The sequence below is a fragment of the Hyperoodon ampullatus genome (genome assembly GCF_949752795.1).
Source record: "Hyperoodon ampullatus genome assembly, chromosome: 3".
Lineage (NCBI taxonomy): Eukaryota > Metazoa > Chordata > Mammalia > Artiodactyla > Ziphiidae > Hyperoodon > Hyperoodon ampullatus.
Window position 1 is genome coordinate 350,290 of NC_136916.1, and position 25,958 is coordinate 376,247.

Below are 25,958 nucleotides of genomic sequence, written 5' to 3' on the forward strand. Positions count from 1 at the left end.
ACTCTCCCTCTGCGCTTGCGCAAGGGAGGAGTTGCCCTTTCCGGAAGGACACCTGGGACTTGGGTTTGCGCAGACGCAGAGCTACCTCCAGGCGGAACCCGGGCGTGCGGGGCTCCTGCAACCTAAACACCCGGTGTGAAAGGAAGGTGGCACCGGCGGGGCAGGGCGCATGCGCGGCAGCTCCCCCTGGGGAAGGGCTGAGAGGCGGAGCGGGGCGGCCAGCTGTGAGCCGAGCGGAGCAGGGTCAGGATGGACGAGGATGTGCTGACCACCCTGAAGATCCTCATCATCGGCGAGAGTGGCGTGGGCAAGTCCAGGTGAGGCGGCTCTGCGGGCCGTGACGAGGGTGGTAGGGCCCTTTCCCCCTCGGTGGCCGCTGTCCCCTGGGCCGCGGCAGGAACGGTAAACGGCGACGGCCGGGCGCGGCCCGGGCTGGGGCGGCCTCCGGGCCTTCCCGCTGCGCGGCCCCGCGGCCCCGCCACCCCTCCACCCGGTCCACGGCCTCTGCCAGGCCCAGCTCCCTGGATCGCTTCGCCTCCTGTCGCACCCAGAGGAAAACAGTTCCGGGGCCGCCGCCCGGCCGGCGGTTTGCTGTAGAGGAGCCTAGGGCGCGGCGGTCGGGCTTGGGCCCGAGTCCGGCCGAGGGCGAGGCCTCTGGGCCCCGGGGCCAGGCTGCCTGCACCCCGCGAGTTGAGAGGTGTAGCTCTACAGCTGGGGTTTCGGCCTGCCTGCCTCGTAGTACGTCAAGTTCTGCACGGGAAGTTAGCGACGCCGTAGGTCGCATTCCTGGCCTATTATGGTGCACCCCGCAATTTTTTTTCTTTTTTTTTAAATGAATCAGCTGTGACAGAACTCTTCAGTCCTCTGATTGCTTAAATAATTCACTTTAGTCTAAGACGGTAGAGCTTAAGCTGTGGGCCACTTTTGAAAATCAAGTGTGATTGTTACTTGTCATTGTGCCGCATCATATAGAGGTAAAAGAACACATTAGCATGTGTCTCTTCTTTCTTGACGCTTTCTTGGGGGAAAATAACGTCGACAGTAGTTAGAGTTGAGTATAAAGGAAGACGTGGAGCCTGGGGCGTATTGCAAGAGGGCTGTGATTTCATCCACATCCTGGAACAGAGTTCTCCAGGTGAAGGTATCCTCGCCATATGATTATGAGCTCCTTGTATTCTACGCTGCTTTGATCTTCAAATAATATCCAAATTCCAGGAGCTGCAAGCAATTTCATATTTTAGCTATACCTCCTGATAAACTTATCTTTCACATTACTTCGTGAAGTCTTACTTTTTAAAAATACTTGAGTATTTGAAACCTTACTCTGTAAATATATTCTGAAACTTTATGTGTTTTTAAAGCATGGCAGTACATTTTCATAGTTTCTCTCATTTAATGTACTCTGTATGTTAGAGTGAGGGATTTGTACCTAAGAATGAATAAATTAATGAAACACTATGGGCTAAAAAGATAGTATGATTTGTGTGTGTGTGTGTGTGTGTTACTTAAAGGGCTGAATAAAATCATTTTCATGATCACCATCTATTGTATTTGAGGGTTAAAAAGCTAGGTAATATATAAACATTGTCTTAATAGGAATTCCTTGGCCTTGTGACCATTTTCTTCTTGAGATGTGACCCTCATTTAGGTTAAGACATATGAAATTGCTGATTTTGAAGTTAGGAATGGTTGAATGTCATTTCATGTGGTTCAGCCCCAAACATGGTTGATTGGCACCTTTTCTAAATGTGTTAGATGGGTGATTACTTGAAAGCTAATTGCAGTGCAGTGTTCACATAATTGAAGTTCTTCCCCTAGAGTAAAATCTGTTAAGTGGATTTACTGGTTCCCTTGGTTCCCTCCCCTCAAACAAATTTATTTGGATCTAATATGCTCCAGACTTTTTCTCAATAGTTAGTGGTGAATTATCAACTACTCACTGCAAAATTTTAACACCTTTACCTCTTTCAAGAAAGGATTGCATTTAAGGAGAAAGTTGGCTTATTTTTCTGGCTAGATATACATTTTTGGTGTATGTCATATGCTATGGAAAAAACTTTGAACACTTTCTGGATAAGATGAGAATAAATGACTTTAGAAGCCTATGCTTTTTAAGGTAAGTACAAAAACACTTGTCATGGATATAATACAGCGTTGTTCTAACCAATGGTTTCTATTTCTTTATAAATCTAGAGTTAGTGGAAGTGATGTATCACTTGTGTTGTTGAGAAATCATCGCACAACAAAGGATATCTTAACTAATTCAAACTAGTGGGTTATTTTTCCAGTTTATTTCGTACTTGGAGTGTAATGAGCATGTGTGAGAGGAGCCAGGAGATGAGAATGATGAAACTGGTGCTGCCACTTGTGTGACCTTTGTCACTCAGACACTCCAGGCCTTCATTTCTTTGTTCGAAAAGTGAGGTTGGGTAGAAATCTCTCAGGCCCTATCAAGTGTTAAATGTGTAATAGTCTTTGATTCTGTGGCTAGCCATAGTGAAGTGAAGAAGTAGCCAGGTGTTTCAGAAACTGGGAGGGATTATAGAGACCTTCTGTTATTTAAGTTGCCGTCCCTCCTGTGCCCCTTATATCCCATCCTTTTTGACCAATTTCATTTGTAAATTGAGAAATGCATGTTAGTTATAATCGCACTGATTAATTACAGATTTGGTCTTCCCCAGGTGGATTGGTGTCTCCTTCCATCTATAGCTCTGCATGGAGAGTATTTTGCTCCTTTAACTTTGAAAGTATGAAGGCTTAAACATACATCCTTTAGAGCAGTGGCTCTTAATCATTTTCGGGTTGTGGGTTCCTGTCAAAATCTAATAGAGAAATAGACTCCCTGCCTAGAAAAATGTACACATAGAATTTAGAATACATTTCAAGCTAATAGTTTACCCCTGGCTAAGATCTGCTGCCTTATACTCGAAGCCTGTATTAAAATTTGTTGCTTTACACCCTTGTCTTTCCTGACAAAATACCATTAATGACAAGCCACGTTGTCGATGTTTAATAAATAATAGCCAATACCATTGTTATTATTTATGTTATTATGGTGTTATTATTACTACTCAACAAGGTTCTACGTTTTTGTAATAATATTTTCTTTGGTGACTGAGTATAGATACACAACCTTTCTATTCTTAAATTGTGAGTAACTGAAATTTTTAGTGAAATCTTCACTTTTATTGATTTGAAGTTTAATGTTGGGGACAGAAGAAAATTCTTATGAGTAGTGTTTTAAGATTCTTATTAGTGCTGTCACCTAATTCATGTTGGAGGTAAGTAAAATGAGTTATAGTCAAGAGTGTTCAATGTTAAGTAGAAAAATCTACAATATGATTCTTTTTACTTTGCTTTTGTAGTGTTGGTTTTATGATCAACAAAAAGCAAAACCAGGAAAGGGAGAGTTAATCCTTCAAATAGAATTAATGACACTGGGTTCGGGAACTACCAAGAGGCCATTACGTTTTGCAACCCTGTGGACAAAAAAAAAAAATCTTTAGCAGCAATAATTATAATCTATAGAAATATTCATACATTTTTTCCTGCAATTCAGACATGAGATAGCTATTGTCTTGATTTTATTAATGCAAATAGGTCAATAGAATGGTCTCGTCCTACTTAGGAGATAATGTGAGGGGCAGTTGATTAATTTTATAAATCTAGGGCTTTAACAAAAGCTTAGATTTTATTTTTGAAGAGCTTCTAATAACTGACACTTCTGCCTTATGTTAAACAAAATAATGCTGGGAAACAAAATCTTGGAGTACTCTTAGGGTATCTTTTCATTTCATGCCTTCCTTTCTAGTTTCTTTACCATTTCCTAGGTTTAGTCCTTCATGATCGCTTACTATAATCATGGCAGTTGTCTTCTGTTGTTTTTCTTGCATTTTTTTTGCTGGCAATAAGTTTTCAAGATAGAGAGCGATTCCTGCCATTCCTTTCGGTGAAAGCTGGCCATCATGTGACCTTTCTGCCTTCACTTTTTATTATATCTCTTTACACTTGGGTAATAGTCTTACTACTTGTTTCAAAATGCTAGACTTCACACCTTTCTGTTTTTACCTGAATTCAGAGTGAATTATGCATTAGATTAAAAAAAATTAATTTGTTGCATTCCAAAAGACTTACTTTTCCCCTTTTTGTCCATGTCAGTTAAAGTGTCACATGTTTGCTAATATCATTTTCTCAGAAGGACATACCAATACAGTTATAAAAAAGCAAAAAACACAGTCGTTTTCACACGTGGTGAATTGAGCAGGGGAGCATGGGGAACATATTTTCTAGTAAAAACTACTTTGCTTTTGGGACTCTTTAATTGCTGTTCCAATAATTTAATTCCTCTGTATATACCTGCACTGAGGCTGTATTTCTGGGAGCGGACTACATCAGCTATTCTTATCTGCATCTAACTAGTGACAAAATAAAACAATCAGGAAGATTTATCAAGTGATTAGAAAGAAAAGCCAAATTACTAATCTGTCTTTTTAACATCTCTTTTAGCCTGCTCTTGAGGTTCACAGATGATACTTTTGATCCAGAACTTGCAGCAACAATAGGTAAGCCTATGTTTAAAAATTTAGTAGAAATGCCAAATATTTTCTTGCTTCAGGCTGTTTCATCTAACTCCCCCTACCCATCCTCTCACCACCCCATTGCTTCCATGTGTGTCAAAATCTTATTTGTCTTTCAAGTCTTAACTTCGGTAGTCATTAAATTTCTGGAGCCTTTGTAGATCTCACCAAGCAAAAAAAGTCCTTTTCTGTTGTCTCATGGTACTTTGTTAACACTGCGGATATTACGATTATCTGTATACACATTCCTGTGCTATGGGTTGTCTGTTATTTAGCAGTATACAGTCATTTGAATGTTTATTGCATGCCAGGCACTGTCCTAAGAGGTGGGTTATAATGTTCAATAATGCAGACTTGGTCTCTGTCATAATGGACCTAGCAGTATCACCCAGCAGTAGAGTGTGTTAATTTTGTATTTTTAGCACTCAGTACAGTATCTGGCATGTATTCTGGCAGCATATTTATTTATTTATTTATTAAAAAAATTTTTTTTGCGGTACACGGGCCTCTCACTGTTGTGGCCTCTCCCGTTGCGGAGCACAGGCTCCAGACGCGCAGGCTCAGTGGCCATGGCTCACGGGCCCAGCCGCTCCGCGGCATGTGGAATCTTCCCGGACTGGGGCACGAACCTGCGTCCCCTGCATCGGCAGGCGGACTCTCAACCACTGTGCCACCAGGGAAGCCCATCTGGCAGCATATTTATTGATATTAGTTATTAAAGACTGTTAGAAGCAGTAATACATAAATGCCTTTTAAAAATGAAATTTAGATTGCCTGAAAGTGGTTTGCCACGCCAGCTTATTAGGATATATGAGAAGACAGAGCTAAATATTCTGGTGTCACATGTTTAGGGAGTAGGTGACAATGTAAAGGAACAAGAGGCAGCTTGCAGCAGCAGTAGGAGGAGCTGAGTCAGAGCAGGATAATAGTCTTGGCTCTGCCTTGAATGTTGTCTTCTTGAGCAAGTCATTCACTTCCTTGTCTTCTGTACATTGAGGAATTTTGGTGAGAGAATACATTTTTCTTCCAGCTCTAAAATTTCATGATCTGATGAGTAGAATGTAGTAAAGATGACCCTTGTATTATTATTAGGCAAAATAAAGAGTTTCTATTAACTGGGTTGATTTTTTTTCCTTTTTATTGTTAAATAATTTCATACTTAGAGAAAAGTTGTAAAAATAGTTCAAAGAATTCCTGTATATCTTAATCAAATTCCCCAAATGTTAACATTTATCACATATGCTTTATCATTTGCTGTCTACATACACATACACAGTATTCTTGCTTTTCTCGAATTGTTTGAGAGAAAATTGCAGACAGTGTCTTCAGTGTCTTTAACCTCTAAGTACTTTAATGTGTATTTTCTAGATGAACATGGATACAGTTCTCCTGTATACAGACAGATTTCATCAGTTGTCCCACTAATGTCTTATATACCAAAGAAAAAGAATTGTTTCTGGTCCAGAATCCAGTCCAGCATCACATACTGAATTTTGTTGTCATTTTTCCTTAGTCTCTTTTAATCTGAACAGTTCTTCACTCTTTCTATGTCTTTCATGGCCTTGACATTTTTGAAGAGCACATACAGGCCAGTTATTATAGAATATCCTTCAATTGCATTTGTCCGTGTGTCCTCATGGTTAGATTCAGGTTATGCATTTTGGTCAGGAATTCCTCAGAAGTGCTTGTCAGAGCACAGTGTATATTTGTGCCATTACTGGTGATGGGACTTGGTTCCTTAAGATGATGTACACCAAGTCTCTCCACTGTAAACTGTCATCCTGTCATTCCAGCTATAGTGGTTGTCCAGCTGTGGTTTTTCAAATTCCATCCTTCCATTTACATTTCTTATTTAGAATTCTGTAAAGAAGAGTTCTTCTTTGTTTCTTTCTATCAGTATGAGCTCACGGTGCCTCTAAATGTTTAATAAATTATATCAGGCATTACTTAGCTTTTGGATGACATGTTAACATTGACAGATTTACTGTTATGTGTGTAAAAGGTAATCATTTAAAACACTAGTAATTCAAAATCTATTTAATTTGGTTTTGGTATATTATTTGCTCCTTTAAAAAATCAGTTATTAATAAAACTTGATTTTGTTCAGAACATACCTGGTATTGGATAAGCGAGGAGTAGAAGAATAATAACTGGCAGGAAAATAAACTTGCCTAGAGTTAAAATTTTCCTAAGGGAGTGATCTTATATATACTATAAACTATCTGTCTTCATTTCAAACCCAAATGTAACTGGGGACTTGCAGACTGACAGATCATTCGTTGTCTTTATTACTAAAAAGGCTTTGCTTTAAAAGCAAATACTAAGATTGTAGCATACTGATGAGAATATACATAATTTGTTCCCCCAATGGGCCTTGGGTCTTGAAAAGTATCTTTTACATTTCGGCATCAGATAATTTTCTGCCCTAGGTTATAACCAATATACATGAGTTTTTGAAATAAAAATAATTAGCCCAGTTGTTAATGGCCATACGAAAATTAGTATTTACCTCACAGTATAATAGTAAGGAAAGCACACCTTTATCTTACAGTAATACAGTGAGACACTCAAGTTTCTGTCTTGTATAAAATACTCTATTAAGGTAATTGTTGGATTTGGGGTTTGAAGGTGGTACTATAGAGTTGGCATTTTCATCTTTTGCTTTCTGGCAATTGACTAATAACAAAGAGAGGGAGAAACTAAAACCCCACCTCGTAGTCCACTATACTAGAAGGCAGCTAAAACACCAAGCCACGAAATAGGTGGGATGGCTGCCAAGAGCAGTGGGGACCAGACAGGCCGCCTGCAGGAGAAAGTAGGCGATGCCAGGGCTGCAGAGCTGGGAGCCAGCAAGAGGTGCTTCATGAGGTTGAGAGGCCCACTGTGAGGTGCAAAACCTATATCCCTTGTTTGTAAAAGCAAAATGGCTTCTTAAGCTAATGGCAGGAGTTGCCCTGCATCTGGTTTGGTTTTAAGAAGTTGGGAAGGTGAAGCCAAACAAGGAGTCATACAAACCAGCCATTTTTGCATTTTGTCTGTCTCTGTAGCAGCAGGGGAGGAGATAGATGCCTTTGAAAAACCTCAAGGTTGCCTATCTCCTCTGAATGTTGAGAGATAAAAAACTAACTGATTCTCATGTAAAACCCTGAATCAAGACAAAATTTTGCCAGTGCAGAACTGATCCACTGTGGCTTTCTGCATGAACCTCCTGCAAATAGCTTGTCCAGGAAAACCTCACCACTTTCAACTATGACTTAGTAAAAAAGAATCCAGCTCAAGGCCACTACCACCATTCAAGAATCGAAAAGGAAGAAAGGAATGGAAAAACAAAGAACAGTTGAAGAATCCTCACCAGAAAAAAATATTGCCGTAAAGAAGATGAAAATAATGACCAAACATTTTGCCATGAATTTAAAAGCCTTAATGGAAATATTTATCAGTGAGAGCACAAAACAGTGATATAAGAGGTCGGGGAAGAGATAGTGCGACTACATGAGAAAATACAGTGTGAGCTGATTGAGTGGAAAGAAAGAAAAGATAAAACCATCACTGAAATGAAGGTGAGATTGGAAGGATCACAAGGGACAGTAGAAACTGGGAAACACAATAAAGAACCTAGAAGCTAGGAATGGAAAAGTGGGTAGAATTTACCAAAATGAATAAGAATATTAAAACAAATTAGAGTGAGAAAATGATAGATATGGAAATCAGAAAAGGAGATTTTACATAGTATGTTTGAGTCTTAAAAGAAGAAACATAATGAAGCACAACCAATATTTAATGATATATAATCCGAGGTAACGTTTCTGACATAAAAATAAACCACATAGACAAAATTGTAAGAATATTTTGACCAGGTTTTTGTTTGTTACATGGGAATGTTTGGGGGGAAAATAATAAGCATTAGATTTCTCTTTTTTGCTATGGTCAGGCCATAAGATGGTGCTTAATCAGGTCTTTACCTGAGGTATTTAATCAACTGCATAGATACAACTGGTTGAAATTTAAGCATGGATATAGAAAGTAGTTACATTAACTTTATATAGTATGATTAAATAGGCAAAATTTGCTTCATGCTTTTTGTTTTTTTAATTTACCCTATTTTAGGTAACCTTTGAATACAAAAAGAGCACTTTAAGTAAAAATTTTCAAATAAAAAAATTAGAAAATTTAAAACTGGCTCTCTACTTAGGACAGGCTCACAAACTATTTCTTAATCTCTAAGACTTATAATTGTTACAATATGTGAAAGTGTTTTTTGAGGGTTGATACATTTCAACTAAAGTTAGACAAATTTTGCTTGTTGTTGGTTGACTTTAGATCAGTGATTCTTATCACTCCCTTGGTAAGTTTTTAGAAATACCCATGACTGTTTGGCTTCTAAGGGCAGGTGTCAGATCTATTTCATCCACAAGTTACTTTATAGTTTGGGCTTACTTAACAGAAAGATAATTTAATTAAAATGCAAAGTAGTTTATACATCTTGTTTAATGCCACAACATAAACTTGTTAAAATACTTGGGAATATGAGATAATTCAGAAAGTAAAATAGAACTATTCTATTTCATATAATTTCGTTCAATTAAAACATGTTAAAGTAATAAAACTGGCTCTGAATTTCTTTATTTAGAATAATGACAAATGGTCTTGATCATATATAGATTGTTTCTTTCTTCCATTCTACTTAGAGGCTTTATTAGGAAAGGTTGTGATGTTTTTCATATGCCTTTTCAGCACTGACTAATGGTAGATAGACCTTTTTATACTGAAATGTCCTTGCTTTCCTAGATAAGCCTTCACTCATTTTGTTTGATGTATTTCTGGATTCTGTTGACTAATTTAGAATTTTTACATCTATTTTTATATGTAAGATGGTCTCCTTTTTTGTATTTTTAAAAAATCAGAATTTGGTATTAAAGTTGTATTAGTGTATACAATGAAGGAGCTTTCTGTCTTTTTAAATTGTCCTTACTTGTGTAAATATTACTGGAATTATCTGTTCTGTGAAGGTTATATTTCATCTGAGTCAGTCTGATCCTGCTTCTTCCTTACTGTTACAACCTCTTCAGGTTCTCTGTTTCTTAGGACAGTATTAGGAGTGCAGCTAGAAAGGAAAATCCCAACTCACTTGTTAAGTTAGTTGCATGTAGTATCTTTTTTTGTTTTTTGGCCAGCACACAGGATCTTAGTTCTTGGTTCCTGACCAGGAGTGGAACCCGTTCCCCCTGCAGTGGGAGCACTGGACCACCAGGAAAGTCCCTGTAGTATTCGTTTAAACTCTTCATTATCTGTGTTTATGTTCCCTCATTTCTAAACTTGTACATTTTTTTGGTCTGTCTTTTCCTTAAGGAATGTATCTATTTTATTGTTTGAGGAATTGCCTTATTTTTCCCCTCTTTCTCCTTCCTACTTTTATTTTGGTTTATTTTGTTAGTTTCTTAAGATGAGTATTAAGTTCCCTTCTTTTTAGTCTTTATTCTTTAATAAAGATGTCCTCTAAGAACAAGTTTTACTGTGTCCCATAGGTTGTGATAGGCTGTTTGTTTTTCATTGCTCTCTGCATAGTTTAAATTTTCAGTTTTGCTTTCCTCTTTGAATATTTGAAATCTTTGATTTAGGAATATGTTTCCTAATTTCCAGGCTTTTTTTGGTCATTTTATTTCGTATTTATTGGATAATGACTTCCATTTGGAATAAAGCCACCCACCCTTCTGCCAGCCTCATGTCCATCAGCAAGAGTCAGGTTAGCCTCAGAATTTAGCCTACTTCTGACAAGACCTTCCTCCACACCCTTCTTTCCCCTCCAGATGTTCTTATCTTGCTACTGCTAGCCACCGTAAGACCATCAGGCATCCTCACCATTTTTCCCTCTAAGCAGTCTCCACGGAAAGCCCCGGTATCTCTTCATTTCCCAGACTCGGACCTTTGTCCCCTGTTCCCCTTCTTCTCTTGCCTCCAGTGCTCACTGCTTCTCAGCTCTGTCCTCTGGGGGAGCAGAGCACGTAGCACAGTTCAGTGTTGATACTTTTTAGGTTGTTGGTCAACTGAGACTTCGGGATCCAGGTCCTCCTATCTTGTTCTCCTTGGACCCTTAAAGCTTTTATGGTATCTGTCTTGGTGCCCCCTCTCCTGTTACCCTCTAGCCCCTCCCCCCAAATAACGACATAGCAGATAAACCAGGAATTTTTATATCTTTCATGAGAAGGGGGAAATTGACTTAAAGAGATTAATTAATAAGCTCTTGGCTATCGAGACCTTAGTAAGAGGGCTGAGACTAAATCCAGCCTCCTGACTTGGTATTCTTTTAATTACAGCACAGAAATACAACTCAGCAATGAAAAGGATCAAACACAGATTTGAACAGAATGTCAGAAATGCTAAACATAAGAGGGAAGCAGCAAAATTAGATTTATCAGTTAACTAAATGTAAATGGGTCCAATTCTCCTAATAATTCAGATTGCCAGATTGGAGTTGAAAAGTACTTAAAAGAAATATGGAAAGGCTGAAATAAAGGGATGCACCAGTATAGAAGCAGAGGTGGTAATATAACATGATTTAAGGTAGAATTCAGGGCTAATGCACTTGACAAAATAAAATAGGATATTATGTAATGATGAAAAGCCAAATTAATTAACAAAACAGCTATAATAGTCATAAACAAGTAGGCATCAAACACAGAAATGATATATAAAAGCAAAATCTGTTTAAAACACAAGAGAAGAATTTGATGAAAATACATTTATATTAGGAGATTTGTCCAAAAGACACAAATAAGGTCATGGGAAACAGAATAACACAGTCAAGAAATATTTTGAATGAAGAACTAATTATATTAAAAGCCCATGGAACAGTTTTACAAAATCAATCTTTACTTCAGCAGCAAAATAAATTGGAAAGAAGCAGAAATTTTACAGTACATGTTCTCTGATAATTTATTTTTTCAGAAAGTATTTTTGATCTATTATGTTCCAAGTAGATAGCAATATTTTTTTAATTATGATATAGTAAAATTGGCTTCTTTGGGGGTATAGAGTTCTTTGAATTTAATATGTGTTATAACAAATATATATGGTTATGTAATCGCTACCACAATCAGGATACCAAACAGTTCCATCATCCCAGAGTTCCCCTAGTGCCATCTTTTTTCAGGCACACTTTTTCCCTGTCTCTGTTCCCTGGCAGCCACTGCTAGGTCTTTATCACTATAGTTTTGTGTTTTTGAGAATGTCATATAGATGGAATAGAGTGTGTAACCTTTCCAGCCTGAGTTTTTTCACTTAGCATGATGCCTTTGAGCTGTCTCTGAGTTTTTGCGTGTCAATAGTTTGTTCCTTTTTATTGGTGGGTTGTATTCCATTTCAGAGTTGGTTAAGTCATCTACCCATTGTAGGACATTGGGGTTGTTTCCAGTTTTTGATGATAATAAATAGACCTGTTAAAAAACATTCAAGTACAGGATTTTACATGAAAATTAATTTTTATTTCTCTAGAGTAATTACCCAATAATGGAATTGCTGGATCATATGGTAAATGCATGTTTAACTTTGGAAAACAGTCTGTCCATTTTTTAATAAAGTGGTTGTGTCATTTTACATTCCCACTAGCAGTATATGAAACTTCCTGTTCTTCTGTAGCCCCATCCATTATACTTAGTATGGTCAGTCTTTTAAATCGTAATCATTCTAATAGGTGTGTATTGGTAATCTCATTGTGATTTACTTTGCATTCTCTAATGACTTATGATGTTGAGCATCTTTTAAAGTTCTTATTTGCTATCCATATGTATATATTTTGTGTGTGTGTGTGAAGTGTCCAAGTCTTGTTCAGTTTTTAATTGGGTTTTTTCTTATTGTTGAGCTTTGAGTTCTTTATATATTCTGCATGTAAGTCCATTATTAGATGAAATATGCTTTGTAAATGTGTTTTTCTTAGTCTGTGGCTCCTCTTGCCATTCTCTTAACAGTTTACTTCTAAAAGCAGAAGTTGTTTATTGTGATGAAATCCAACTTATCAATTTTTTTCTTTTATGGATGATGATTTCAGTGTTATATCTTGGACTCAACAGATGATTGCGATGATTTTCTCCCGCATTTTCCTCTAGAAGTTTTATAGTTTTGTATTTTACACTAGGTGTATGACTCATTTTTTAAAAATTTTCACTTATAATGTTCTTTTTAATTTTTATTTTTTAATTTTTTTTTTTTTTTTGTGGTACGCGGGCCTCTCACTGTTGTGGCCTCTCCCGTTGCAGAGCACAGGCTCCGGATGCGCAGGCTCAGCGGCCATGGCTCACGGGCCTAGCCGGTCTGCAGCATGTGGGATCTTCCCAGGGCACGAACCCGTGTCCCCTGCATCGGCAGGTGGACTCTCAACCACTGCACCACCAGGGAAGCCCTAATGTTCTTTTTTAAAAAAAATTTTATTGGAGTATATTTGATTTACAGTGTTGTGTTAGTTTCAGGTATATAGCATAGTGATTCAGTTATACATATACTTATATTCATTCTTTTTCAGATTCTTTTCCCATGTAGGTTATTACAGAATACTGAGTAGAGTTCCCTGTGCTGTACAGTAGGTCCTTGTTGGTTATCTATTTTATATATAGTAGTGTGTATATGTTAACTCCAAGCTCCTAATTCATCCTTCCCCACTCCATGTTTCCCCACTGGTAACCATAAGTTCGTTTTCAAGTCTGTTTCTGTTTTTTTTTTTTTTTTGCGGTACGCGGGCCTCTCACTGTTGTGGCCTCTCCCGTTGCGGAGCACAGGCTCCGGACGCACAGGCTCAGCAGCCATGGCTCACGGGCCCAGCCGCTCCGCGGCACGTGGGATCCTCCCGGACCGGGGCACGAACCCGCGTCCCCTGCACCGGCAGGCAGACTCCCAACCACTGCACCACCAGGGAAGCCCTCTGTTTCTGTTTTGTAAATAAATTCATTTGTATCATTTTTTAAAAATGAGATTTCACTAATGAGTGATATGATATTCGTCTTTCTCTGTCTGACTTACTTCACTTAGTATGATAATCTCTAGGTCCATCCATGTTGCTGCAGATGGCATTATTTCATTCTTTTTATGGCCAAGTAATATTCCATTGTATATATCTACCACATCTTCTTTACCTGTTCTTCTGTTGATGGACATTTAGGTTGCTTCCATGTCTTGGCTATTGTAAATAGTGAAGTGAACATTGGGGTGCATGTATCTTTTCAAATTATGGTTTTCTCCAGATATATGCCCAGGAGTGGGATTGCTGGATCATGTGGTAGTTCTATTTTTAGTTTTTTAAGGAACCTCCATACTGGTGAGCTTTCCCATTCATAATTTTCTTGTTTCTAGCTGTGGCCTTTTCTTTTCTGCCTAGAGAAGTTCCTTTAGAATTTTTTGTAAAGCTGGTTTGGTGGTGCTGAATTCTCTGACCCTTTGCTTGTCTGTAAAGCTTTTGATTTCTCCATCAAATCTGAACAAGAGCCTTGCTCAGTAGAGTATTCTTGGTTGTAGGTTTTTTCCCTTTCATCACTTTAAGTATATCATGCCACTCCCTTCTGGCCTGCAGTTTCTGCTGAAAAATCAGCTGATAACCTTATGGGGATTCTTTTATATATTAATTCTTGCTTTTCCCTTGTTGCCTTTAATATTTTTTCTTTCTGTTTAATTTTTGTTAGTTTGATTAATATGTGTCTCAGCAAGTTCCTCCTTGGGTTTATCTTGTATGGGACTCTCTGTGCTTCCTGGACTTGAGTGTTTCCTTTCTCATGTTAGGGAAATTTTCAGCTATAATCTCTATAAATATTTTCTCAGGCCCTTTCTCTCTCTTCTCCTTCTGGGACCCCTATAATGCAAATGTTGGTGGGTTTAATGTTGTCCCAGAGGTCTCTAAGACTGTCCTCATTTCTTTTCATTCTTTTTTCTTTTTTATGTGCCACAGCAGTGATTTCCACTACTTTATCTTCCAGTTCTCTTGTTGTTCTTCTGCCTCATTTTTTCTGCTATGGATTCCTTCTAATGTATTTTTCATTTCAGTTATTGTATGGTTCATCTCTGTTTGTTCTTTAAATCTTCTAGCTCTTTGTTAAACATTTCTTGTATCTTCTTGGTCTGTGCCTCCATTCTTTTTTCTGTGATCTTGGATCATCTTTATTATTGTTACTCTAAATTCTTCTTCAGGTAGATTGCCTATCTCCACTTCATTTAATAGTCCTTTGGGTTTTTATATTGTTCCTTTGAAACATATTTCTCTGCCACCTCATTTTGTCTGACTTTCTGTGTTTGTGGTCTCCTTTCTGCAAGCTTCAGGATCGTAGCTCTGCTTGCTTTTGGTGTCTGCCCCTGATGGGTGAAGCTGGTCATGGGGCTTGTGCAGGCTTCCTGGTGAGAGGGACTGGTGCCTGTCCACTGGTGGGTGGAGCTGGGTCTTGTCCCTCTGGTGGGCAGGGCCATGTCAAGAGGGTGTGTTTAGAGGTGGCTGTGGGCTCAGTATGACTTTAGACAGCCGTCTGCTGATGAGTGGGGCTGTGTTCCTGTCTTTCTAGTTGTTTGGTCTGAGGTGTTCCAGCACTGGAGCCTGTAGGCAGTTGGGCGGAGCTGGGTCTTGGGGTCGAGCTGGACATCTCCGGGAGAGTACACACCGATTAATATTCCCTGGGCAGAGGAATTCTCTGGTGGTCCAGCATCCTGGACTCAGCGCTCCCACCCCAGAGGCCCAGGCCTGACGCTATTTCCTGGCTTCTTGGGTCTCCTGTGTCCTCCCTTCCACTCCCATTGCCCATGCAGGTCACAGCACTGTAGGTGCTGCAGCAAAAACACCTGAGACCTTTAGGTGCAGGTAAAACGCCTCAGAGTGGTTACATACATACCTTTCACATCTTTTGTGAGATTTAGCCCTAAGTATTTTATAGGTTTTAATGTACGATGGTAGTAAATTTTAAAAAAATATTGTTTCTTTTCATTACTATTATATAGAAATACTGTTGATTTTTTAAATGTTTATTTAGTGCCCTCCAACCTTGCTAAACTTGCTTATTCGTTCTAGGTGCTTTTTTAATCCCATAGATTCCATTGGGTTTCTACATTCTTCCTTTCCAATCCGGATGCCTTTTATTTCTTGTTTTATTGCCTTGGCTGAAGATCTCCAGTGCAGTGTTGTGATGAGAGCCGATATCCTTCTTTTGTTCCCGATATTAAGGGGAAAACATTCAGTCTCTACCACTGAGTGTGCTGTTAGTTGTATCTTTTCATAGATGCAGTTTATCAGGTTGAGGAAGTTTCCTTCTATTTCTGGTTTGCTGAGAGGTTTCATTAGGAATGCGTGTTGGATTTTGTTAAATCCCTTTTCCACATTTGTTGAGATGTTCATATGAAGTTTCTTTTTTGGTTTAAAATAGTAAAATCCACATTGATTTTTTTCCCCGTGTTATATCAACCTTTCATTTCTGAAATAACGTCACTTGGTTGTGCTGTACTGTTCTTTTACACCTATTTGGATGACTTATGGTAAAATTTTGTTTAGGGTTTTCATCTATGTTCATGTGGGATATTAATCTGTAGTTTTCTTTAATTATAGTGTCTTTGTCTGGTTTTGGTATCATGGTATGTAGAACTCATAGACTGACTAAGGAAGTATTCATTCCTCTTCAGTTTCCTGCAAGAGTTTGTTTGTAATGGATTATTATTGAAATGTTCAGTAGAATTCATTTGGGGCCTGGAGTTTTTTCATGGAAAGGTTTTATCCACAGATTTAAATTCTTTCATAGATATAGGATTCTCTGGTTATCTATTTTTTATTGTGAAAATATACATAAGATAAAATTTACCATTTTAACCATTTTTAAGTGTATGATTCAGTGGCACTATGTTCACATTGTTTTGCAACCATCAATACTATCCATTTCCAGAACTTTTTCATAACCTCAAACAGGAACTCCACCAATTAAGCAATAACTCCCACTCCACATTTCCTCTCAGTCCCTGGTAACTTGTTCTACCTTCCATCTCTATGAATTTGCCTGTTCTAGATACCTTGTATTAGTAGATGCATACAATATTTGTCCTTTTGTAATTTGCTTATTTCACTTAGCATAATGTGTTTAAGGTTCATCCATGTTGTAGCATATATCAGAATTTCATTCCATTTTATAGCTGTATGTATTGGAATTTTATTCCATTTTATGGCTAATAATGTTCCATTATATGTACATACCACATTTTGTTTATCCATTCATCTGTCCATGGACACTTGAGTTGCTTCCACCTTTTGCCTTTTGTGAATAATACTGCTGTGAACATTGTTGTACAATTATTTGAGTTCCTGTTGTCAGTTCTTTTGGGTATGTACCTGAGTGGAATTGCTACATTATATGGTAATTCTATTTTTAGCTTTTTGAGGAACTGTCAAACTATTTTTCACAGTGACTGTGCCATTTTACATTCCTACCAGCAATGCACAAGCATTCTAATTTCTTAATGTCTTTGTTAACACTTATTTTTCACTTTTTTCTTTAATTGTAGCTGTTTTAATGGATATGAAGTAGTGTCTCATTGTGGTTTTGATTTGCATTTCCCTAATGGATAATGATGTTGAGCATCTTTTCCTGTGCTTTTTGGCCATTTGTGTATATTATTTGGAGAAGTGTCTATTCAAATCCTTTTCCCCATTTTTGAATAAGGCTTTCTGTTGTTAAGTTATAGGCATTCTTCATATATTCCAAATACTAATCCCTTATCAGATAACTGGCTTGCAAATATTTTTTCCATTTTGTGAGGTTTTTTTCCCACTCCCTTGATGTTGCCCTTTGATGCATATAAGTTTTTAATTTTGATGAAGTCCAGTTTATTTTTCTTCTGTTGCCTGTGCTCTTGGTGTTACATCCAAAAACTCTTTGCCAAATCCCATGTCATGAAAAATTTTTCCTATCCTTTCTTCTAAGAGTTTTTAAGATTTAGTTTTTACATTTACGTCTTTGATCCATTTGGGGCTAACTTTTGTATATGGTGTAAGGTTAGGGTCCAACTTCATTCTTTTGCATCTGGATATCTAGTTTTCTGAGCATCATTTGTTGAAAGGACTGGCCTTTACCTATTGAATGGTCTTGGCTTCCTTGTTGAAAATCAGTTGGCTATATATGTGAGGGTTTATTTCTGGGTTCTCTATTTATTCCATTGGTTTAAATGTCTGTACTTAATGCTAGTACCACTGTTTTAATTATTGTAGTTTTGTAGTAAGTTTTGAAGTTTTAAAGTTTGAGTCCTCCAACTATTCTTTTTTTTTCAATATTGTTTTGTTATTTAGTGCCTCTTGTAATTCTATACGAATTTGAGTGTCAGCTTTTCCATTCTGCAAAAAAAGCTATTAGAATTTTTATTGGATTCTGTTGGATCTGTAGATAGCTTTGGGTAGTATTGTCATCTTCACAATATTAAGCCTTCCAGCTCATGAACACAGCATGTCTTTCCACTTATTTGTGTCTTCTTTAATTTCTTTCAGCAGTGTTTTGTAGTTTTCAGTGTATAAATATTAAAGCTACTTGGTTAAATTTATTCCTGAATACTATTATTATTATTATCATCGTCATCATCATCTATTTTAAAAGTATTTTATTCTTTTTGATGCTATTGTAAATGAAATGGTATTTAAAATTTTTCTTTTTGGATTGTTCATTACTAGGGTATAATGCAACTGAGTTTTGCATGTTGATTTTATATCCTGCAACTTTGCTGAATTCACTTAATAGTTCTAACAATGTTTTTGTATGTGTATGGAATATAATCATTAGGATTTTCTACATATAAGAAATGTTGTCTGTGAACAGAGATAATTTTACTTCTTCCTTCCCAATATGGATGCCTTTTATTCCCTTTTCTTGCCTAATTGCTCTGGCTAGGACTTCTAGTACTCTGAGAATAGTAGTGGTGAGAGTATGCATCCTTATCTTGTTCTGATCTGTGGGGAAAAGCTTTCAGTTCTTCACCAATGAGTATGATGTTAGTTAAAGGTTTTTCTTATGTATTCACTTGTGTTTTCTTCTGCATTGTCTAATCTGCTGTTAATCCCATCCTGTGTATTTGTTTTTTTTTTAATCTCAGACATTGTCATTTTCATCTCTAGATGTTTGGTATGGGTTTTTAAAATCTCTCTCACGGAGGCATGGACATATATACACTACCAAACGTAAGGTAGATAGATAGTGGGAAGCAGCCGCAGAGCACAGGGAGATCAGCTCGGTGCTTTGTGACCACCTGGAGGGGTGGGATGGGGAGGGTGGGAGGGAGGGAGATGCATGAGGGAAGGGATGTGGGAACAGATGTATATGTATGACTGATTCACTTTGTTATAAAGCAGAAACTAATAAAAAAAAAAACTAAACTAAATCAATAATTTTACCATTGTAAAAAAAAAAATCTCTCTCACGGCAGCTTAACTTTCTGAACACGTGGTATTACAGTTATGTGTTTTTAATATCCTTCTTTGCTAGTTTTAACATCTTTGCTAGTTCTGAGTCAGTTTCTCTTGATTGCTTGTTTTTCTTTTGATAAGGCAGATGATTCCATTGATATGTTCTGGCTTCCCATTCATTGGTATTTCTTTACAGTGTAGTTGATATTATCTTTGGTAAATTTTCATGTCTCACTTATTGCTTGTTTCAAAGGCTTTAATTGGTTATATTATCTAGTTTTAACTAACTTAACCTTCATAAAATAGGCATGTGCCTATAAAAACATTCCTGCAGAGGAACAGAATTGAATATTGTATTAAAAATGCAAGCCCAACTGAACAACTAGAGAAAGCTGAAGTGACAGTTCTTCTGTGATTTTGTGATTTATGATAAGAAATATATGTTTGGTTCCTAGCACTGAACTCTGAAAACCCTTGGATTTACTTAAGTGATAAGAATTAAAGATGTCTTTTGTTTTTCTTTTCTTTTTTGGCTGCACCACGTGGCTTATGGGATTTTAGTTCCCCGACCAGGGACTGAATGAACCTGGGCCCCGGCAGTGAAAGCACCAAGTCCTAACCACTGGACGGCCAGGGAATTCCCAGGATGTCTTTTGTATTTTCATAACAAGCCTTTTTCAACCACACCTGAGTTTATGTTAATGATGTGACTTCTAGAAAGCCCCTAAGCATAGAGGCTGGTTGCCAGGAGAACCAACCATGTATTGGGTTGGCCCAAAAGTCCGTTCAGGTTTTTCTGTAAGATGCTATGGAAAACCCAAACAAACTTTTTGGCCAACCCAATAATTAGAGGGTTGGAACTTTTCAGCCCTATCTTACCTCCCTCACTTCCAGGGTGCGGAGAGGGGCTGGAGGTTTCGTTCAATCACCAAAGGCAAATGGTTTAATCAGTCAAGCCTCCATAAAAAAACCCCACAGGTTCAGAGAGCTCTGTGTTGGTGAACATGTGGAGGTACTGGAAGGATGGCATGCTTGGAGAGGGCATGAAAACTTTGTGTTCCTTCCCCATACCTTGCCCTGTGCCCAGATCTCTTCCCTGTGACTGTTCCTGGGTTGTATCCTTTTATAATAAAATGATAATCAAGTAAGTAAACTGTTTTCCTGAGTTCTTTGAGCTACTATATCAAATTAATCTAATTGAGGAGGGATTATGGGAGCCTCTGATTTATAGCCAGTTGGTCAGAAGCACAGGTAACAACGTGGACTTGAGATTGGACTCTGAAATGGGGGTGTGGCAGTCTTGTGGGACTTCGCCCTTACCCTGTGGGATCTATCTCTTAACTTCAGGTAGATAGTGTCAGAACTGAATTGAATTGTGGGACACCCAGCTGGTGTCCCTGGAAAGTCAAAGAATTGGTAGTTGTGGGAAAAACCCTACGTATTGGGTCACAGAAGTGTTCAGTGTTGTAGAGGAGAAACACAGGAGTGTTTTTTCCTAAACAGTCTGCTTCTATTATGAGCTCCTTGTTTGTCATCCACATGAGGAGGTTGAGAAGATAGTTTAATCAAATGTAGTGAGAAGCTGGCAAAATAAAATTTATCAAAAACATTCCCACTGCTGCCACCCATAAGGCAAATTAACATCCACTTGCAAAACAGAAGACCCAGACTTGGTGAAGAAGCAGTTTGAGCATCTAAGAGCTGAAGAGATCAGTGTCTGCACAGGAGATTCACCAGAGGAACCAAGGGAGGATGAATGAGAACTGAATGTCCTGTGTCCAGGAGAGGTACCCTTTCAGGTTGCCTGTCTCTTGACTTTGATGGTAGGACTCCAGGGGCAGTGTTTCCTGAGGGTGTTATCTGTAGCTTTCAAATCTAACATGTCAGAAGAGTAACTTGGAGACAGTTATTGACATGCAAATTATACGTATGACAGAGAAAGTCATTAGACTGCCAAGAAATATATGCAGGAAATTATAAAAGAGAAAGAGGATATTGGGGGAGGGAAGGAGAACACAAACATTCTGGGAACATTGAGTTTCTTTTCCTGGGTAGACTAGCTGGTAGCAGTCTGCCCTTGAGCAGATTTGTCTTAGGTGTTTAAGAATAGAAAAGTTCTTTCTATCTTCTCTGAAGAACCTTGAGAATTTAACTGTGGAGCATGTGTGACAGGCCGTCTCTTTGTGATGTCTACCAGTGGCCTTCATTTAGTACCTCTACCAAGTCAGAACCATTTCTTCATCCACATTTTCTCAAGTTTGGGTGTCTTTTTTAAAAGCTGTATGAGTAAAATGTAAATAATTTCATATTTTTTATAAAAATGGTGTGGCAGATTTCTTTATCTAGACCTGGTGAATACAAGATTACTTAATATATAGAATTTTTTGTTTGTTTTGCCTCAAAGAAACTACACTTAGGTTTTCCTTGGACTGTGCAATTGGCACTGTCCTTTAACTCATGGTTGCCTGACATTCTAGGAATGACTTTATCAACTTCTTTATCACCTTAGCCCAAGACACCAAACTGTTTTTTTTTAATCTTTGGCATGCAGAAAGACCTGGTGTAATGCATGTTTTGAAATGCATTTTTACTACCTAATTTGTGTGTGTAATGGATTATCAGAAATCATCCAAGAATTACTAATATATTTCCATATTGGTGACAGGTGTTCTAGGAAGCATTTAGTATTTGAGCATTTATATATATCATCTTAGTTGTGGCTGTTCTGAATTAATTGTGATAAGCTAAAATCTTTTGAAAGTTTCTTTCCAAGTGTCTTGAGTTAATATTTTCCCTCTGGCCAGTGGGATAGACTGCACATTATTTTTGATACTCTTTTAAGACATGTGGGCAGTTACTGTTCATTTAAGCCAGATGGCATGTGTCAAGTCCTTTTCCAGGGCAGGGAGAGGTTTTGGGGGCTGCTGTAGTAGAGCCCAATGTGACTTCTTACGGAACTTGTCTTCCCTTCATATAAATCAGTACATACAGATTTCACTGCTCTTCAAGCACTCCTCTGTAACTTATGAAGATTCTTAAAGGATTGGGCATAAACGTTTTTGTGTGTAAATTCTCTTTTTGCAATTATGCAGTAGCAAGTGATTATTGATAAAATTATATAAAATGAATACTGTTTTTTAGGGTAAAAACAAACAAAAACAAAGAATTCATAAGGCAAGGAAAGAGGGGCCCTTTTATAATTTTACCAGTCTTCCAAGCTGCCCACAGCCAGAATCTGACTTAGGGTGTTGGCCAGCTGTGGACAACGCTCCTAATAATAGCTTAGGGGGCCCTGGGAAAGTGCCCCAACCCACAGTCAGCCAGACATGTTCTCTACATCAGCACGGTGAACTCTAGCTCTTGGCTTTTAATGTGCAGGGTCGATCACCGCCTTACACCTTACACTTTCATTTTTTTCAATAAAACGTTTGCTTTTTCAAGAAGTCCAGGTAAGTGAATAAATTTTGCAAGCATTTGGTTTTCATTTTTCTCGATTAAATTCTAAGCTGCTAAACTTTAGTGACACTTTTTCTTTTATCTTCACACCCGTAACTGTAAGAATTCGGATGTGAATTTGGGCATTTAATAAAGTGGCTTTTCTGTTTCTTCATTTTCTTGGTAATTGATTTGAAATGTATGTTTTACTGGAATTCTTATCAAAATTTTCATTTTTCCAAGGTGTTGACTTTAAGGTGAAAACAATTTCAGTGGATGGAAATAAGGCTAAACTTGCAATATGGGTAAGAATTTTTTAAATGTATTCTGTGTGAATATTAAACTTGTACTTTTTGAAGAAGCAGAAATTGATGTGTGTAGTGTTCTAGAGCTGAATGAGCAATGTGTGTTTAACAACTTGGGAGATTTGATGTTGATTAAAGGATAGACATAAATAGTTGTATCTTATAATTCTGTAATCGGGCAGAGACTTGTTTTACTTACTCAGATTTTTAAAATATATAATCCCTTCAGAATATTTGAAAACAGAGTATTAAAAAATTCATCGTCTGCCAGAGAGAAATCATTGTTATTGAATGTGTTTCTTTAAAGTTTTGAAAAGACAACCTACTCTGAACTAATGCTAAAGGCAGTTGTTGGGGAGAAGGGAACGAAGCGATAGAAAAAATGATTTTTCATGTTTGTTAGTGTAAATATCTATAAAATTTGAGCTTGCCAACTCTGGATTTTTTTAAATACTGATGCTGAGTGTTTACTTACTAGCGTCTTTTCATTTGCCTGTTAACCCAGCTGTTCTGATCCGCATTCTCTGCTAGCTAGACCTCTTCCTGGTAGTGCTGAATAAGGTAGCACTCTCTGCTGGGACATCCAGGTTACTCAGTCTGCATCTGTATGCTCCTCTTTCCCCTCTCCTTCCTTCCTTCCTTCCTATCTCTGTCTCTCCATCTAAGTATGATTGCTTATATATTAAATATATTACATATAAAATTTATAAAAATATACTCAGCTAATTCCCACATATGCTATAGTTAAATAAGTATATTTTTATAACATGATAATAATATTAGAACTGGTCTGCAGTCATCAAATTGAGTCATACTTCGGTGGCTAAGTAGTAAATGCTGGCTGGGTGGGTATCAATTACAGATTGAAACAGCAAGTGTTCATGCATTGTATCTCATTCATGTTAATGGCATTCTCTGAATGGCACACTATTTCTAACACACATTTTATTCAAAATGACTGTGTGTCTTATTTTTTTTTGTCAGTTTTTTTCTAAGATACAATGCTTTACATGATTGGTAGCCTGTTTGTCCCTTCCCCAAAATCTGTTTAATATCAATCAGTACAGTAATGTCTAACAAGAAACAATTTGGAAAATGTTGAACTAGACCATAGTAAAATATATACTGAAGTTTAAGAATGCTCCCTTCTTTCCGTACTGAAGTGGAGCCTGATTTTCCATGTTTTTCTTGTTTGATTTATTACCTCTTCTGCCCTTGCTCCTGCTGTGACATATACAATTTAGAATAGGATCTGAGGCTTGATGGCTGCTGTGAGATCTTACTTTCATACAAGAGGTTTTTTGTTTTTTTGTTTTTAATTTACTTTCTAGTTTCTGCTCAATAAAAAGGTTGGCAGGTATTACTGAAGTGACATCTTTATCATAGGCTTATAAATATTTTTTAAATAAGAGAGGCTTCTCCTGACTGCAAGGATAATATAGTTTCATTCTAAAAAGGATAATCAAAATAGTATGAACTTAATAGAGAAGAACGTTCATCTTTAACCAATGTCTGCATTTTAGTGAACATCCTATAAAATGTCAGACACATGCACATTGTTACACGTGTTGTATATGCAACTTTCTGAAAGAAAGGATTCACCTGCTTGTCACCCTCCCCCCAACACACTGTGTACATTGTTCTGTGTCAATAAATATAGAAGTACATCAGTTTAAATGACCATCTTAAGATATTTACACCATTAATAGTTTTTCACAAAGATCAGAAGTGCTGTGATGAGCATACTAATTTTTACATCTGTGTGTACTTGTCCAGTTACTTTACAGTGTATACGTAGAAGCTGAATTATTGTCTCAAAGAATATGAAGACTTAACATTGGGGTTTAGGAAAAAGGTCTTCTGTACTCTATATTGTTAATCTTTCTCATTTTTGCCTTTCTGAGTAATAATTTTTCACTTATTTTGCATTTCTTTTGATTAGTGAGATTTTTTCTTACATATTTATTGTTTATATTTTAATGAATTTTCTCTTATATGCTTTGCCCTTTTTATATTAGTGTTCATCTTTTTCATGGTTAAAGTCTTTATATAATAAAAATACTAGTTTTTTGTCATATGCCACACTTTTTCCACTCTGTCATTTGTCTTTAAAATCTTATTTAAGAGGAGTGTACATTAATGTTCTTGTGTGTGTGTGTAATACTAACTCTGTCATATGCTGCAGATTTTTTCCCCTAGTTTGTCATTTACTTTCAAATCTTGTTGAGGATGAGTGTTGGGGTGGGGGCGGGGAGAGAGCGTGGTGTTGGGGAGGGGTGTTCTTGCCATACCAAGGGTTTAGTATTCACATGATTAAATCAGTTATTTTCTTCATGCATCTGGATGTCATGTCATATTTAGGAAGGCCTTCTCACTCAGTATTAGAAATATATGAATCTACGTCATGTAAATAAAATCAGCTCCTCTCCCACTTGGATGCTCCTTCTAGAATTCTTCAAATAGATCAGTCAGGCACAACCCTGCCTCCTGTGCCCCCGAAAGTGCGGCACACACAGCATGGCCTACTTGGCACCCACCTCCGAGGTGGTTCTTCTCTGCATCCTTCCCTCACTTCTACTCCCCACATTCTGTCATTTAGCCTTTCTAGATCCTTTCCAGCTTTGTCCGTTTCTGTCTTTAATAATCCTCTCTTCTCCCATCAGAAAATAAAACCACATATAATAAGCTCTGCTTCCTTTATCTTACAAAGATGTTATTACTTACTGCAAATTCCTGTTTTGAAGACAAGCAAAGATCTAACTTCTGACTATTTAAACATATAAATTATATAGTTATTATAAATTCTGATCCATCTGAGCTTCTGCTTGCACCATAGCTAAACTCACAACCATGGGACTGGCAGTTGTTGACATTTGATATATGTGTTTACTTTTCTTCAGGTTATTTTACATTAGCAGACTGCAAACTTTTTCTTAAAAGACTGGAAAATATTTAGTTCAACCCCAAGGTGGGCCGTACAGCAGTACATAAGTGAATGGGCCTGGCTGTGTTCCAGGAAAACTTTATTTAATAAAAACATATAATGAAACAGGTCGTGGGTTGAGGCAGCAGTTTACCAACTGCTGCTTTGCTTAATCTTAGGTAGACTTGAGCCACAGTCCGAGGATGGTAGAAAGAAGACAGAAGGAACCAGGCCCAGAAGAAGAGACTTGTTAATTAGTTTACTCCTTTTTTTTTTTTCAACAGAAGTTGAGCAACTATTCTATGGCAGGAATTTCTCTGGGCTCT

General features: G+C 37.6%; 1 protein-coding gene across 4 annotated transcripts in view; it reads left to right on the forward strand.

The window, feature by feature from the left end:
• Nucleotides 1-249: 249 nt before the first annotated feature.
• RAB18 (RAB18, member RAS oncogene family) overlaps nucleotides 250-25,958 on the forward strand; it is a gene marked incomplete at its 5' end in the record, with an annotated part of 31,520 nt that continues 5,811 nt past the window's right edge. For 3 of the 4 annotated variants that reach the window (XM_079700416.1, XM_079700417.1, XM_079700418.1), the window contains 3 exons: nucleotides 250-317; nucleotides 4,507-4,562; nucleotides 22,648-22,709. In XM_079700416.1, coding sequence (XP_079556542.1) covers nucleotides 250-317; nucleotides 4,507-4,562; nucleotides 22,648-22,709 — 186 coding nt within the window. Of the gene's footprint in view, nucleotides 318-4,506; nucleotides 4,563-22,629; nucleotides 22,710-25,958 lie in introns of all 4 variants that reach the window. The other variant, XM_079700415.1, reaches the window with a different exon arrangement.